The sequence below is a fragment of the Acipenser ruthenus genome, chromosome 19 (genome assembly GCF_902713425.1).
Source record: "Acipenser ruthenus chromosome 19, fAciRut3.2 maternal haplotype, whole genome shotgun sequence".
Classification (NCBI taxonomy): domain Eukaryota; kingdom Metazoa; phylum Chordata; class Actinopteri; order Acipenseriformes; family Acipenseridae; genus Acipenser; species Acipenser ruthenus.
The window spans coordinates 29794545-29811297 of record NC_081207.1 but is presented as its reverse complement, the minus strand read 5'-3'; the positions used below and the strand labels follow the sequence as shown (position 1 = coordinate 29811297).

Genomic DNA, 16753 nt, shown 5'->3' with positions numbered 1-16753 from the left:
ACAAAAAAACATAAAAACAAACCCTTAAAGCTGCACCTACTAGTCAACACCATGACAGGGTCAATAGTATCCAAACTATTTCTCCAATGAAATGCCTGAGTTTCTTCTCCAGTTTGACATCTTTATGGGGTGTGTTTTTGCTGGAAAATGTGCTAATGATGATCGGGAGGTACTAGCTTTGAGAATGCAGCCCTTGATTCATTTAAATTATTTTTTACATCTGTTCTGGAGTATGCTGTTTACAGTAGCATTCAGCGTATTCAGTTAGCTGCCAAGCTTTCAAAATCAGTCTTTTTGTACATGAGCACCACAACAGCAATTTCCAGTCATGAAGGGAGCTCATGTATGCAATTACTGTGTTGTCTAAATATACATCAATCAAAGACTTTCTGGCAGTACGCTGGCCCTGCAAAAGTAAAAGCCTGCTGAGTCCATAAGCTCTTTGTCACAATTTAACTAAATATCTGCCATTCACAGTGCAGCTGCAGAACACTTTCTCATTAATACAATGTGACTCACCAGCTTCTAAAAGGGTAACAGCCAGAACCCCCTGACAAGCTAAAAGGAAGCACTCCACAATGCATTACAAACAGACATCACTACTGCACAAGCATTTGTTGGGGGGGTAATACCCTCTAGAAAGACAGAAAGGCCTTACACCACAACCCTTGCCTGGGACACTGCCAGCAGGATCCCTCGAGTTGTCTTGTGAGGGTTCACCTCTAGGTCGAGACCTCCAGAACCTATTGCACATGCTGTAGGTCCACACACTTTCTCCTGCTAATCCATGGCTAATGGCATGCAGCGAGCATGGGGAAAGCACTGTGAACTGCAGCATGATAATACAGTCATGTGCATCCTGAATGTGATAAGTGCAGGGGCTGCCCACATAAATGGGCAGATCAGTTCATTGTTTGAAAACAATTCCAGCTTCTACAGGTTAGTAAGATAATATTTAGTATTAACCTAGCAATCCTTTAACTAAAATAGTTTGATATTCTCATTTGAATGCTAATAACCATCAATTCCAAACATATCAAATGGAAAACATGCAATAATAAAACGGCAGTTTATTACAATTATATAATTTAATTGTAATGTTTTAAAAATAAGTTCATGTAAGCTTCTCTTAGTTCACAAAGCAGTTACTGGTAAATCACGCATTTTGGCATGTGCTGCCCCCTGATGGTATACCTTTAGTATAACAGGTCAATAAAACCAATCAAAAACACACGTGATACTCATTATAACGGGACAAGGGGAGAGGGGGATACGGACAAAGTCATTTTAACCATTGCAAAAAAAAAAAAAAAAATGCTAATAACAATTAAATGTTTTTTTTCCCTTTCTTGAGTTTATTAAGTATGAGAATATACAACTCCTGTTCCCACAAAAATCAAGCTAACGATAATAGCAGCAGTGTGGAGCAGTGGTTAGGGCTCTGGACTCTTGACCAGAGGGTTGTGGGTTCAATCCCAGGTAGGGGACACTGCTGCTGTATCCTTGAGCAACTTTACATAGATTGCTCCAGTAAAAACCCAACCATAATAAATGTGGTAATTGTATGTAAAAATATTATGATATCTTGTAACACTTGTAAGTTGCCCTGAATAAGGGTGTCTGCTAAGAAATAAATAATTCTATGAATGAATCGATTCCCCAATGATACATTCTAATTGATCCAATCAATCCATGCATCCAGAAATAACTATTGCATTAATACAATAGTTAAGAGTCCAGTTACTGAGCTTCCTCTAGATATTCTGTACAAGGGATGCAATTTGAGTGAAGTTTGGATAAGCAAAGGTTACACAGAACATACAGTAATATACAGCCTGAGACTACTAGGAGGTGAATCACAAGCTAGCTCTCATTAGGAGCCTGCAGTTCAGTGCTGGATCCTGACAGGCAAGCTTCAGTTTTTATGTATTTTGTTACTCCTCAAAATATATATTTATTTACGTGCCTGATACATACCTCAATTAAAATATTAAAATGATCTTTTTTATGATCTACCAAACTGTCACAGAACCATCATGTATGCAACATGGAACAACAGATAGATTTTCTTGGTCTGCTGAATGATCATGGTAATCTCTGAAGTTGATGATTTTGTTAAGTATTTTCATCATTCAGATATCATTTCCCCGTCCTTCCCAGACGATATACTACTGTATTGAGTATCTATAAATATATCTCATTAAAGGAGTGGTGTACGATCCAATCTTTACCTTTAATCAGGGTGTCAAAGACTTCGTAGTGTACAGAGAGGCTGCAATAACACATAGAACAGACTTACTTATTAAAACTGCTGTACAGTATTCAGATGTTCCGAATATAATGTCTAGCAGCCCAGTCCTGGGTTTGTCAATTACAGATGATGTTTCTCTGTACTTGCTGATTATGCTTCGGATACCACACCTTGAAAATCAAGTGATGCAAACTATTTCACTCAATGTGTTTCCTTCTTAATGCAAGTCAAGCTTGTTATAATAGTATAAAACACTAGTGGAGACTTTGAGTATATTGTTGATGCTCATAATGCATTAGAGTAGAAAAATGCAACATGTCTAAGACTTTTGCACAGCAGTGTGTGCAGTGTGGAGTAGTGGTTAGGGCTCTGGACTCTTGACCGGAGGGTCATGGGTTCAATCCCCAGTGGGGGACACTGCTGTTGTACCCTTGAGGAAGGTACTTTACCTAGATTGCTCCAGTAAAAACCCAACTGTATAAATGGGTAATTGTATGTAAAAAATAATGTGATGTCTGTATAATGTGAAATAATGTATAATGTGATATCTTGTAACAATTGTAAGTTGCCCTGGATAAGGGCGTCTGCTAAGAAATAAATAATAATATATATATATATATATTTTATTTAACAAAGTTAGACTAATTTGCATTTGTGCTTTATATTTCTGACCCCATCATGATAATGTATTTTATCTTTGAACCAAGGTTGTGGTTTGTAAAAAAACACAATACAGTACTGTGGTTTTCAAAGCCATTTCTTTGTGCGTTTACAGCTCCTGTTTTGCCTTGATTAAATATGCATGTCCAGGAATGCCATTTTCTTGTTTATTTTGAGCCATGACTTCCCACTGAAAAGATACCAGGATATTTGCATGGGTTTGAGTTTGACTATCTTTATCTGCAGACAGGTAGGGTTAATGTTACAGCTCTATAAAACGGGTGATTTTAAAACGAGAAACAACAGAGGAAAGGTCTCTCGTGTAAAACAACACAGATAATTAACGCACCAGAAGTGGGCTTTCACAGGTGTGCTGATAGCAAGGCCTTTAAGATGCTTGCAGACAATCTTATACATTAAAAATGTCACGTACAGCACAGTTTGTATTTCTTGTTTGCGAGTGCTTTTCTGTGATTAACTATGCTTGCTTGTGCTTTTACTTTGTCTTCACTGTGACATGTTCAGTACTGGTCTTGTCCCAGGTTGTGCCAGAATTCGGAGTCTCTGTCTTTGAGAAGCTTTCTCAGCCCTTGCAGGTTTATGTATTGAACTTGCTGATGCTGTGTCCAGTGACATCCCAGTGTCGAACCTCCGCCTCATTTGCACTTACGGAATAGTCCTTGATATCTTACGTTGATACACTCAGACTCCCTTCCATTGTAAAATTGTATTTTTAGACCAAGCTTAACTCTTCTCTTTCTCTCCTTTTCTACAAAGTGTTGATTATTGTGATTTTGTCCTAAATGGTTCTCTCTCATCTTTTGTGTTGTTTGTTCCAGGGGATTGTCTTAATGGCTTTACCCTGAATGGCCATACTGAAAATAAAGGCACAATGGTTTATTTAAATGTTGGTTCTGGTACATGGATAATCAGATACAACAGTGCACAAGTGTCTATCTATGTTGGCATTCCATTTAAAACAAATCAGAAATCAGACTATTCCATAAGTGGAGATAGATTCCCCATGACATGGGACACAGAATATCTAAACATTTACCTGAATGATCATCTCGCAGCTAATCATACATATAATATGACTGAATGCTGTACAGATTTTAACATTGTAAACTTGGAGTCACAACTAAAAATATCAAGTGATGGCACAGCTAAAAATATCGGAAATGGGACAAAAATAAACTGTGTTACGCAACCAGCCTCTTCCATTTATTGCAGATAGACTTCAAAGCGTAAACAGGTAAACAGACAGGTTCACCTGTCCGCTGGGCATCACCTGAGGGCTGGGGTTCACCTGTCTGCTGGGCATCACCTGAGGGCTGGGGTTCACCTGTCTGCTGGGCATCACCTGAGGGCTGGGGTTCACCTGTCTGCTGGGCATCACCTGGGGGCTGGGGTTCACCTGTCTGCTGGGCATCACCTGAGGGCTGGGGTTCACCTGTCTGCTGGGCATCACCTGGGGGCTGGGGTTCACCTGTCTGCTGGGCATCACCTGAGAGCTGGGGTTCACCTGTCTGCTGGGCATCACCTGGGGGCTGGGGTTCACCTGTCTGCTGGGCATCACCTGAGGGCTGGGGTTCACCTGTCTGCTGGGCATCACCTGGGGACTGGGGTTCACCCGTTTGCTGGGCATCACCTGGGTGCTGGGCGTCTTCTCCATGGGATACGTTAACTTGCCAGTCCTGTACACCTTCACGATCTTAAACTCCCTGCAAGGTACACTTCACATAAAGGTTAAACCTGCAAGAGGCGTAAAAGGGAAGTCTTGTGAGAATCGCTAACTTTAATAATGGTCCTTGTACTAAAATGACATGAATGATCAGACTGAAGCTTATTGACAGAATTCTCGTTGATACGTTTTCTTTTGGATTTACTACTTTACAGAAACAAGATGTTGTATCTGAAAGACCTGGTAAAATAATAAGAATAAGAATAATTAATAAGAAGATTATTCACAAAACCTTAGGGACCGTTTAAACCAATGGTTTATTTTTCTGTTTTTTTATGGAACGTTTTTAAATGTTCCCTTAGGTTTTTTTTTAAGGATGTTTTATATTTATGCTGATTGATGCTATGAGGATTCAACCACGGCACACTCCAGGAGGAAGCATGGAGAAACCAAGAGTCACCAACGTTTGTAATGAAACGAGAAAGAGCAGTAAATGAAAGGCCTCTCAATGTTAACTTTTTATGGGAAGTCTGAATCAACTTACTGTAAACGATGGCCAAAAGTTTGACATCACTCTGTAGAATTAACTCATTTTTCTTCATAACGTCGAATGAAACCAGCTGAACAATGCTGTGTTAACATATTGAATTACATACCGCTTTGTAGTTTTCCATATGCTCTACCATTAGTATGGCTTCCAGGGGATGAAAAGCTAGCCCACAGCAGTACTACAACGTATTTATTTGCAGCCTTTATGTTTTATGCTTATTTTTTTGCTTCTTTTGTATGCACCAATTCAATTCAAATTATATATATATATATATATATATATATAAATGTTGGTACAGTTCAATGTTAATATTTCAATCATCGTGGTAATTTCTATACAGTATGTAAGGTTCCTTATATACTGGATTCACCTGGCTATATCACCAGGGTTTTCCAGTGTTAAGCAACAAAGACAGTGTGGCTACAACATGTTTAATTTCCTTTAACGGTTACTCTCAATTTGACATTAAAAATACATAGAATTGTTTTTAAAATCAGGCTTTAAAAACACGAGTCTCAGACACTTGTCATACAGCAACATCACCAAAAAAGATTAATTATATATATATATATATATATATATATATATATATATATATATATATATAATTGAACTTATAACAAAAGCCAAATGAATAAATATCCATCTACAAACTATATACAGCTTTTAAGAAACTGGTCTATGCCTATACAGTGCAAACACTCTTTAAAAATATGTAGCTGAGAAAATATTTTGCCAAAAAAAACAAAAATAAGGACATAAATACAGTGTTCCGCACTACCACAATATACAGTGCACAAATGAACAGCTTTGAAAGTCAAAGAAGCACAAGAGGCAGCAGAAGAGGCAGTGAGCTGCCTGGTCATAGCACACAACTCGGCCGTGTGGGATTCTGAATGTTTGGAGGGAGAGGGGGTCCGTGTCAGCCAATTGTTACCATTGTAAAACTAAGAGCAAACAAGACTGAGCTGAATCCATGCTGCACGGTACATTCCACCAGGGAAAGCAGGATTGAACACTCCGTTAATGAAGCATGCAGTGCCAGGTCCTGCAGTCTTGACTAGGGGCACGCAATAGACTGGGAGCTGCCTCTTCACTTCCAGTACCTGCCTGTTCAGGTTGTAAATGAGGTCCTTCATGCACCATTACACCACAGCACTGATTAAATGAAGGGCAGGCCAACTGTAAGAGGATCATGCCTTCATGCAACTCCTTTGTTTGTTGCTGTTTATTTTGTTTTTAATTATTTACCATCAGTAGCACAGCTAAAGTTAATTAGCATATGGCTTTAAAGGCCATACGAGTCCCAATTATCTCCACTGTAGCCAGTACATTTCAATGTAAAATGCTTATATAAAGCATGAAAAAGGTCATTCTACAGAAATACAAATAAAACAATAGGTAGGAGGCCATCAGTGCATCATCCAAAACCTGCAAAAACACAAGCTTGGGTGCATATTAGCTGCTTGACACAAGTGAGCTGAACTCCAAAAAGACCAAGGCGATACATGTTTGTAAAGTAAACATAACGTGCTAGACTGCACAGATCAGGCTAACAAAGCTTTCATTTAGATTTGAAAACATCTCAGCTCAAATTCATGAAGTACAACAGCCTTATATGACCTAGATAATGTGCCATTTCTACCCTTTTAAAGGCTGTGTATAGTCTTGCTGACCTGAGAACACCCAAACCATGAACACCCTTACATGTAAGGTTCTGACGAAAAACAAAAGGCTTGGTGAAAATCGTCTACAAAAATCATCCTTATAGAACTGTTCTAAGCGTTAACTCACTGCTAAAGTAAACTGAAGCTGTAAATGCAGGACATGTAGCTCCCAGGGCACAATTAGTCAGTCTGAGTCTGTCAGGGTTAAAATGGAGGCTCCAGGGATTATTTAGGTGAATTGAGACTCTTGAGGGAGGCCTTGAGTTGGTGCCTGGGGATGCAAACGTGCAAAAGACTGAATTGCAGTGCCACTCTCGCACCCCTCCAAAACTGAGGTGAATTTAGCTGCTGACTCCAGATAGTGAAACTAATCAATTACATAAATTCTCCAAAGTTTGCAAACATTGAGAGCTTTTCATGGTTCAACAGCCGTTCTAGCACAGAGTCTACTTGCACATGGGAGCTGCAGATCCTACAGGTTGTTCCTCTGAAGGGCCTCGCACAGATTCTGGTTGGCGTCGGGCTCCTCTGTCATGATCTCCACCACCTCCCACTCTCCAGACCTGCTGGACTGCTTGATGGCGTCCACCACGCTCTGCATGTAGAGGCCGTCCTCGAAGGAGGCTGCCATGGAGACCGGCTTGTGTTCCCAGGTCCTCCTGTCCTCCTGCTCCTCGAAGGACTGCCGGAGAGCCTGCACCATGCACACCATGCCCTTCAGGTAGGGCAAGGGGACCTCCCTGAGCCCTTTCTCCACAGCCGTGCCGAGGTGCGAGGTATCAGCCAGGAGCAGCTCCTCCTGGAAGGAGGTGTTCTTCTGGCCGTACAAGTCCGTGCCCCGAGCCACCAGCCTGCCGGCCGACCCCACCACCATGACCTCGTGCACGAACGCGCCCGGCATGTTGAAGTTCAAGGTGACGGTGCTGCAGACCCCACCGCTCATCAGCATCTGGAAGAAGCAGAAGTCGTCGCTGGTGACGTGGCGGATCCCACGGATGGCCCCGTTCTGCTTCACGAAGGTCTTCAAGAGGCCGTGGACCTTCTGGGCCCGCTGCCCGGTCAGGTGGCTCAGCAGGTCCACGATGTAGCTGCCCATGGTGTGCAGGCCCCCCCCGCCCATCAGCTCATCGCAGATCCAGTTGTAGGTGTTGCTCAGCAGGCTGCCCCAGTACACCCGCACGTCGCAGACCATCACCTCCCCCACGTAGCCCTCGTCAATCAGCTGCTTCATGCGCACGAAGGCAGGCAGGAATCGCAGCACGTTTCCCATCAGGCTCATCAGCTTGGGGTAGTAGCGGGCGGCCGTCACCATCTTAAAGGCGTCGACCGACGTAGCTGCCTTCTCGCAGATCACATTCTTACCGATCCCTAGACAAAGACAAAAAAAAAAGGATCAATCACTGTAGATATACTCGCACAGATTCATTGTGTTGTAAACTTTTCTGGGACTGACTGTCAGTAATTTTATTTTTTTGTACTGCCTTTTATTTCAGTGTCATTGCTAAAAATAAATAAAGAATGAACTAGGTTGTTATCTGCACAGCTTACACCAGAGGGCACTCTAACACAAGGTCAGGACACTCGTGCAAGTCTCCAAAAAGAAATAAATACAATATATTTGCCTTAATAACCAGCTGGCTGAAACACAGACCTCTAAATCTAGCATTTCACCTACATGAGCTTTGTGTAGGCTTAGAACATGTGACCTGCCAAACACAAATGAATTAGGATAATAGTCTTGCCAGTAATAATTCTGAATAAAGTTTAACTCCCAGAAGGCAAAATAACAACTAAGAGCTCTGACCTCAACCACTTGGCATGGAGTCTCGTGGCTCAATGGCTCTTTATGGGCGCTTCAGCATTCCTCAACAGTAGCGACTTGTTGGGAAAGCAAAAAAAATAAGATGCATGCCATCTTAAAACTAGCGCTTTGAGAGAGAACGCATGCTTCTGCAGTCAAATGGGATTACGTGTCCCAGCCTCTCGAATAACTTTGCAATAAGCTGCCTTTCCCAGGTTACAATGCTTTAAAAACGCACATGCTTTCTATCAGGCAGAAACAGAGACATCTTTCTTGGTTAATTCTGTAAATGATAACCAGCAGGTACCCTTCAAACTGAATGTCGATTATAAACTGGAGCGCTCCCTGCCCTGTTCAGGAATCACAGCACAACCCAGACCTGAGTGGACAGCGATGCAACATTTATATAAATATGGTTTCCATTGCACCTTTTTATCAGCAATACCATAAATTCTAAGGCGTTAATTAATACAGTTCAATTATAGCTAAACCCCCCACCCCACCCCTACCCCTCTTGGCTAATTCTCAAACGAGGCTTCAATTCCCCCCAATGCCTGCACGCAGAGGCAGGACATCCTTGTAAACTAGGTGTTGCATCTCCATTGACCTATCCGATCCGAGTACCTTCTATTGAAACACAGAAAGCATTGTAATGCAAAAATGAATAAAACTAAACATTAATAAAACGACAGGGTAGTCCAGGCACAGGGGAAGTGCACTCTTCTGCTGAGCCAGCGACTGTTTCCCCGTGTGTTCCCTTCACTAGCAGGACGGTAGGGTCTCTCCTGGTCTCAGGGGACCGTGAACCCTGGACTATCGGAAAGGACTGCGTGAAGAAGCTGGCCCGGCTCGTGCTTCTCCTTCACTGATGCATTTCCGACAGGCACTCAGCGACAGGAAAAGTCCCTTCAAGTCACGAGCTGCGTCCACCCAGCGTGAACAATGCAGATCCCACCAGGGGCCTCCTGTGAATCATTTACAGCTTGCCAAAAGTTTTGCCTTCCTGTTTGTCTAACGGCAACACTTTTCAAAGGGGCTCCTTTTCATCAATCATTTACTGCATTAGCAGCGGTCTCAACAGAACACATCACTGTACCTTGTTGCATGTAAAATGAAGCCTGTCATCAGTCTATATCCTGAACCTGTAGATTGCAGAGCAGAAAACAGCATCTGCCAATGAAAAGTGCTCTCAAAACAGGCTGTTGATGGGGTGGGGTACAGATCATCTTATGTTTGGGATTATAAATAAAAAAAATTGAAAGACCACCCAAGCAGCAATCCCCAGGTCTCCAACACATTGCCTATACAATCGGCAAGACTGTATATGCAGTGTACATACATATAGACGTGCTACAGACTCCAGAAGCGTCCGAGTCGCCTCTCCCTCTGTCTGGCAGCAGTCTGCCGAGTGAAGTATGAGCCAACCCTTTCCGTCTGAAAGAGGAGTCCCTAGTCTCACAGCTGTGGTTTTGTTTGGAGAGAGGACAGAGACAGGGTCAGAGAGACAAGAGCCACACACACCAACCTCTAAAACTGCTGAGCTCTGCAAACAGGCAGGCATTCTCTCAGCAGGTTCAAAGAGCCTACAGAACAGACAGGGAAACATTTACAGATGTGTGGCTGCTTTTTCTTAACAGATTTTGTTTTCATAAAAAATGACAGCTGTCTACTGTAACCTGAACCCCAGCAACTGACATCACACACCACCTGCACGCTCTCCTCACCTCAGTCCCCTCCCTTTTCTGTGCTCTGAATATGCCCTCTGGGATACTGGTTCTGCAGCATTCCCTAGTCTTATTAAAAATACCAGTTTTGACAAACAGAATGCAGCACCTAACTCCGAACCCTCTGGCAATTCACTGTCGCAAATACCAGACATGGCTGGGGAAAATAAACCTGTTTGATCAGGCCTAACCAAGCCAAGCACACGTTGAAGCCAGCATGGACACTTTGCAGAACCTTCAAGGCAAGCCTCCTGGCTGCGAATTCAAAAAGCTGATCTTAGTCAGAGAAAACTCAGACTTTTTTTTTTTTTGAGACCTGACTTATCTGCAGCACTGGATCCTTTAATTCTGTATTAACCCCCTACACTGCCCCCCCTCCCCCCGACCTGGGTTGACCTTTTTTCATAAGAACCTTTCTAAATACAATAAAAAAAAGATGCAGGTAAGAAGTCCCCATTAGAAAAGAAGAAGAGAATAGGACAGGAAATAAAAATTAAAGCAAACAATGGCTTGATGGCAGCAAAACACAGGAAGAGGAAGCCCTGTTATCTGTTCTCCTCTCGGAACTCCTTTCCTGCTGTGGCTGGGTGGTGGAGTCCTCCAGCATGACCTCCGTGAAATACACAGAAAGCAGCTAGCTCAGCTCAAGGAAACCCTGCAGCCATTGTTTGCCATCTCTGCGACAGTCCCTCTTGTTTGGCAGTACACATGCTTCAGGTGCCATTTGATTAGTAGATACCGGTCATGCACTGGCTGCATCTCCAGTCTGCAGATCAGCCTAGAGAGGATACTTCATGAATAAACTGAAGAGCATGATCTGAAATCATTGGAACAGCAAGCATATCTGGAATGGTTTCCCCGAGTGGGATTCTGGACACTGGAATCCTATTTCTAAACTTTCTATTTCAAAAAGTAATGCAGCTTCACCAACCCAAGCACCTCCACTTTTTAGACCCTGCCTCATCTATCTCAATGAACATTTATAAACGATAGGGACCACAGTACCCAAAACACAGCTCCAGATAAACTTCCCTTTCAAAGCATGTGATGGAAATGAGTGTTTAGTGACCACCTTTTACACACATCTCCACTTCCCTTAGCTGGAATGGGGAAATGGTCTCCTTCGCTTTTAACATGTAAACTCAAAGAGCTTTTAGAGAACAAGATAGAACATTCCTCTTTGACACCTCTGACTTGCCCAGCACAGTTCAGCAATGTACAAATCCTATTACAATACGCAATCTATTCACACAGCACCTTGCACAAGGGATGATGGGCTGGACTTACTATATTTTTTAATGCAGTAAGGAAAAAAATGGTGCACAAGGAATCTGGAGAATAATCTGTTAGTGATCATAGCCACAGTATTCTTGTATTTTTATTCTACAATGTTCAAGCGCTGTTGTAAGTATCCACGTTTTGCAATAAAAGTATTTCTAAAGCTGCTGCAATGCATGCTTTGAGTAAGCTATTTGTACACAGCGAACGCAAGTCAGAAACAAGTGGAGCTCAGTGCAGTAACATGCACTCAGGAAGCGCACGTTGCGAGACAGGAATTTACCGTTTCGGTGTATCATTCTTTAGGAAATATACACAATCGTTTCAGGACTGCAGCAATTTAAAACTTGCATTCCACAAGAGTGCATTCAGAAGCAGAACACTGTTAGCTAGTAACTGTTATTCTAGTAGGATTATTAGAGAGCTGGCTCAAAGCCCCGTGTAGAATAATCACAATCACAGTCTTGCCAATCATAATAAAAGGCAGTTTTTGGACACATTCCACAGCAGTGGGATTCTTGCTTTAGAAGCTGGCCCAGTTATAACTGTACCACTGGCAGAAATGTGTTGATGTAGCTCCAGGATTGGAAACACATCCATATAAATCTAATGTGGAAGGCAGAAAGCCAAACCAGTGGTCTGGCATGGGATTGCTTAAAACCTCATCACATGACCAAAAATAGATCCAACTATTGCCCCTGTGATGCTTTGTCACCTCCCTCAAATTACATCATCACGCTGCACGTCCTTCTTCTCGTCACACAACAAAGCAAAATGGCGGACAAACCCGCATCAAGCTGGGCAGCAATTTGTTGATGTTACAGAAAACTGATTACAAAGTATACTACAAAACAAAGATGCTGCAAACATTAAAATCGGCAAAGCCACACTATTCGTGTATTGTAATAGTCATGTAAATAACACCAGGTCAGCTGACTGCTCCGAGAATTCTGTGCCGCAGTGAGAAAGTTATTTATTTATTTGTTCTGTAACAGCAGAATGGACTGCAGACCTCGGCTCTCACTGGGAAACTAAAGGCCCCTTGGGAAGAACTACAGTTACCTCCAGGGGACAATGCCCTCAGCCTCAGGCCATAGGTTCCCTACTATATCTATCTATCTATCTATATTATATTATATATATTAGACACACACACACAGTACAGTACAGCTTCAAGCCTATATACTGTTTATGTTATGTGACATTGCCCTGAAAGATGCTGTACGCTTTGGTGAACTCTGCAATGTGGAATACCATACGGCAGGGCCATCCAGCCAATGGTCCTTCAGCCACATATGGCTCATTGAGCTTGAAAATACGGCTCTTTTGAAGTTTCCCCATTTAATGGTTTGAAAGGACTGTAGCTTTAGGTAGAAGAAAAGGCAGCAAAACTGCTGTTGTGTTTTAAACATGCAAGATGTTTAATGAGCAGAAGGCTACCAAACAGCTTGATGTATGTTGTTGCTTCTTTCTATTCAGCTCTCTTGCAAAGTGAACTTTGATATATTTTTTATGTAAAAAATATATCAAAGTTGTTCTGTAAAAACGTCCTGGTATGGTTCTTTTAGCCAAACAAGGTTGGCCAGCTTTGCTGTGTTGCAGGGTCCCCTCTTACCCAGAGCTTTGACAGCGATCTGCCTGGTGAGGGGGGGTGGGATGTTAATGCAGACCAGCTCCACGTCCTGGTGCAGCAGCACATCGTCCGTCCGGCTGGTGTAGAAGGAGATACCAAGCTCCTCCGCCAGCTGCCTGGCCTCCTCCTCCGTGCGACCCCACACCGCCTCCACTGAGAAGCCCTCGGCCCGCAGCAGGGGCACCAGGACACGGGCCGTGCTGCCTGTCCCGAACACGCCCACTCCGGGCAACATCGCCACCGCTGCCCTCCCTCGCTGTCACAGGAGCCGGGTTCCAGCACACTGCTCTTCAGAGCATCCTTACAGATCCTTCTGTCCCTGCCAGGGAGCAAACAGGGACAGTCAGTAACACCACAGACCATGTATTCTCTATTCCTATATAGAGGAAATATAAAATGTGCATGCAGAATTGTAAACCAGACGGTTCGAGCAGCACTTAGTCATTATGCATGTAGATCTCTGACACACAGTGTAAATAAAAGTAATAGGGCAAAGGGCATGTGTATTAGCAGGATGCAATTTCCAAAATAATTTACTCTGGGATCCAAAAAAGGCGGTAAATGCAATCTGCAGTTATTCCTAATCAGTTTGCCTTTAATAATTAACAAGGAGGGGTAAGGTTCCAGCGGGGTGCAAATTTAACAGCTAAAGCTCAGCTTTACAGTATGCATTTGCTTGTTTTGTGTTTGCATAGAATCCACATGTGCAAAGCGAGAGGTGCAGGATCAGCCTCACACAGCAGCGAGAGATTTTGCAGGACACCTGCACTGCACAGTGTAGCTCAGCAAGCCTTTAAACAGGAACGTAAGCAATTGAAAACAAGGTGCTTTTGTTATACAGGGACCTATTATACTGCGGACATGGCTTCAAGGCAAGACCCTTATCTAACATATGTAAATATACAGGTGTTATACACCTTTTAACCCATAACTGCAGGCTGCATAATAACTGACTGTATGCCTACCATGTGGAGGTATCATTACCTGTCTAAAACAAGACCCAGGATATTCTCTTCTGTGCCACTGCTCCCTTCCACAATGCAGGAGAAAGGTATGCATGCAGATTCACAGGGTGGGGTGACTAACCACAAAGTCAAAGATGGTAGCAGATTGTTACCTAAGCGACGGGGGATGTGTCCCTGGAGCTAAAACGACCTTACAATCAAACCTGAATGCCAACAAGGTCTGCATTCAGCAGAAACAGCAGCATTAACAACCTGTTAAGAATATTTATGTGTTACTTATAAATGGAAAATAAATACTGCCTTTAAAAGTGTAGCTACTTTAGTTCAGGTGGATTAGGGTTTGCAACGTTAGTTTTCTTGTCAAGATTCACAACACCTCGGTCCAGAGTCAACAAGGGCACCCAAGTGCTTATTTACTTTTTAATCTAATCGCAAATGCTCGTGCTGTATTATTGCTGGCGACAGAAGTGGTCAAGGCCGGAAACCAAAGTCGAGTGGGTCAATGTTACACGACAAGGTCAGTACGGCACCTGGACAGAAAGGAAACGTGTGTCCAAAATGATGCAACATTTCTCAAAAACAAATAAGTAAACCGCCAGAGCATCAATCAGTATTATTTAAATCTGGAATTAGTGTGGCTGTTTATACTAACAGTACAAACAAAACAATAATGTATTATTGTCCTGTTAGACACGGTAAAAGAGCGCCCCGTACAAGGTGTAGAGGACTATAAAAATGAAAAATAAATCAATGTAGTATTTGCAACAAATGTTATATTTAAATTATTTTATTTTGGGCCTTCCCATCACACGCATCCTTTTATTTATGTATTTATTTATTTATTTATTTATGTATGTATTTAAATTAAAATCAAAACGGTCAAATTACAGAGGCACTCCCGCACATCAACGAGATACCGGGGGATCCTAATATATTAATTGGAGACATGGCTGTCTTGTCAAAGCATTAAATACCATTCAATATGTAAGTTAGCCGCAGGTAGAGAACGACACACGTAAGCAAACACCTGCTTCACATTGTAAGACACTGCATAAAGACGTTATGAAACCAGTCACCGCCTCCCAATTCATTATTATTTATTATTTTTGTGTGGAATCCCAGTATAATTATTTTTGTTAGCTATACTTACCATACCTATAATGTACCTGCCGCAGGTGCCGAGGTGTGTCTGTGTTTGAGTAGCCGATTTCCTCATCTCATCCCCCGACCAGGGCGTATGAACCAACCATACGAAGCTCAGCGGACTCCCGTCTCTCTCCCACAGTTTCGGTGCCTAGATACAGATCACGACACACACACACACACAATGGGCAGACAGCGAGAGGAATGGCAAGAAAATCCAGCTCGACTGAACAAGCCTGGCAATTAAAGTAGCCTCTATACACACCACGGTACTAGTGCGTCTAATAACCAAATAAACACTGAAGGCATTTGAATAGGGTTCTTGGATAATGTTAATTCTGCAATGTGCGGTGGGAACAAGACCTCCAAAAAGCCACTGTTGTTAAAGCCGAGTTTTCTTTCAGTCTCTCACGGTTTTGTCACAAAAGAACCTGCCTGCCTCTATTCAGCCTCTACAAAGCCCAGAAGCTGCAGCCGCCCCGATGCGCGTTGTTCCTCTCTGGGTTGCAACAGAGAAAAATGAAAATACACACACAGCTTCCCTCGTCAGTGCACGGTGTCTGGGGTAGGCAGCTCATATCAATCTCCCTCGTAAAATACACGGCCTTTGTCCCATCCTTACAAAAATCCTGTGTGCATGTACTGGATCTCAAATCCTGGACCAGCGAGCCACCCCCGACGTCCTCACAGAGCTTCGTGAGCCGGTATAGTGCTGCCAATGCCTGCCCGTTCAACTTCTTAATTTATTTACGCACATCCTGCTTTGCCACGACCGTCGTTATTCTCTGATCAGCAAAACACCAGAAGCGAGCGCATATTTCCTCCGCCGCTCACGAATATCAGTCCCCCTCCCGCTTGCCCGATGATGCTCTCAGAGGGTCCTGCGCTGTGTTATCTCTGTCCTACAGCTCAACCCGACCGGCCCCGCATTGAACCACATTCGATCACACTGCGGCTGCTCGGTACGCTGCTGCAGCTACACACCCATATCTGCACGGAGCTGTCATTCCTTAAAGGAACAGCAACTCGTTTAGTATTTGATAGAGTATTTTAATGAGCCAATCAGAAAACAATATTGATACACTTATAAATATAGGCAGTACCAGGATCTGACTGAATTGATACGTTTCCTATAACACACTGACCACATTAAACATATGGGGAAAAAAATAGAGTATCTACAAAAATGTGTGAAATATCCCTATTAAATACTATTATATTAAATATTACTTACCAAATATAACATGCACGCTATATTCCAGGATACATTGCATTTAGTGCTGGCCATTCATTACTGGCATGTCTTTTTTAACCATTATGTTTAGTAAAATCAACAGGTGTTTTTGAAGATACAGGAGCTTCTTCAAATCTGTATTTGCATGTGGGTTTTGGAAATC

The 16753-nt window shown here is 42.7% G+C and overlaps 1 protein-coding gene across 6 annotated transcripts; it reads right to left on the bottom strand.

Moving 5' to 3' along the window:
• Positions 1-2599: 2599 nt before the first annotated feature.
• LOC117424648 (glucose-fructose oxidoreductase domain-containing protein 2-like) lies at positions 2600-16360 on the bottom strand. Of its 6 annotated transcripts, none has more exons than XR_009307803.1 (4): positions 15364-16360; positions 13231-13567; positions 4203-8180; positions 2618-3786 (listed from the first exon to the last, which is right to left on the bottom strand). XR_009307803.1 is itself a non-coding variant. In XM_034041238.3 (3 exons), exons 2-3 carry the CDS (start codon positions 13481-13483, stop codon positions 7285-7287), a joined length of 1149 nt encoding a protein of 382 aa, XP_033897129.1. In that variant the 5' UTR covers positions 13484-13567; positions 15364-16360; the 3' UTR covers positions 2602-7284. The 6 variants fall into 6 exon arrangements, 3 of the variants coding, with proteins under 3 accessions (XP_058848782.1, XP_033897129.1, XP_033897127.1); XR_009307804.1 differs by having other exon boundaries at positions 4221-8180; XR_009307805.1 differs by having other exon boundaries at positions 2625-3786; positions 4491-8180.
• Positions 16361-16753: the final 393 nt, after the last annotated feature.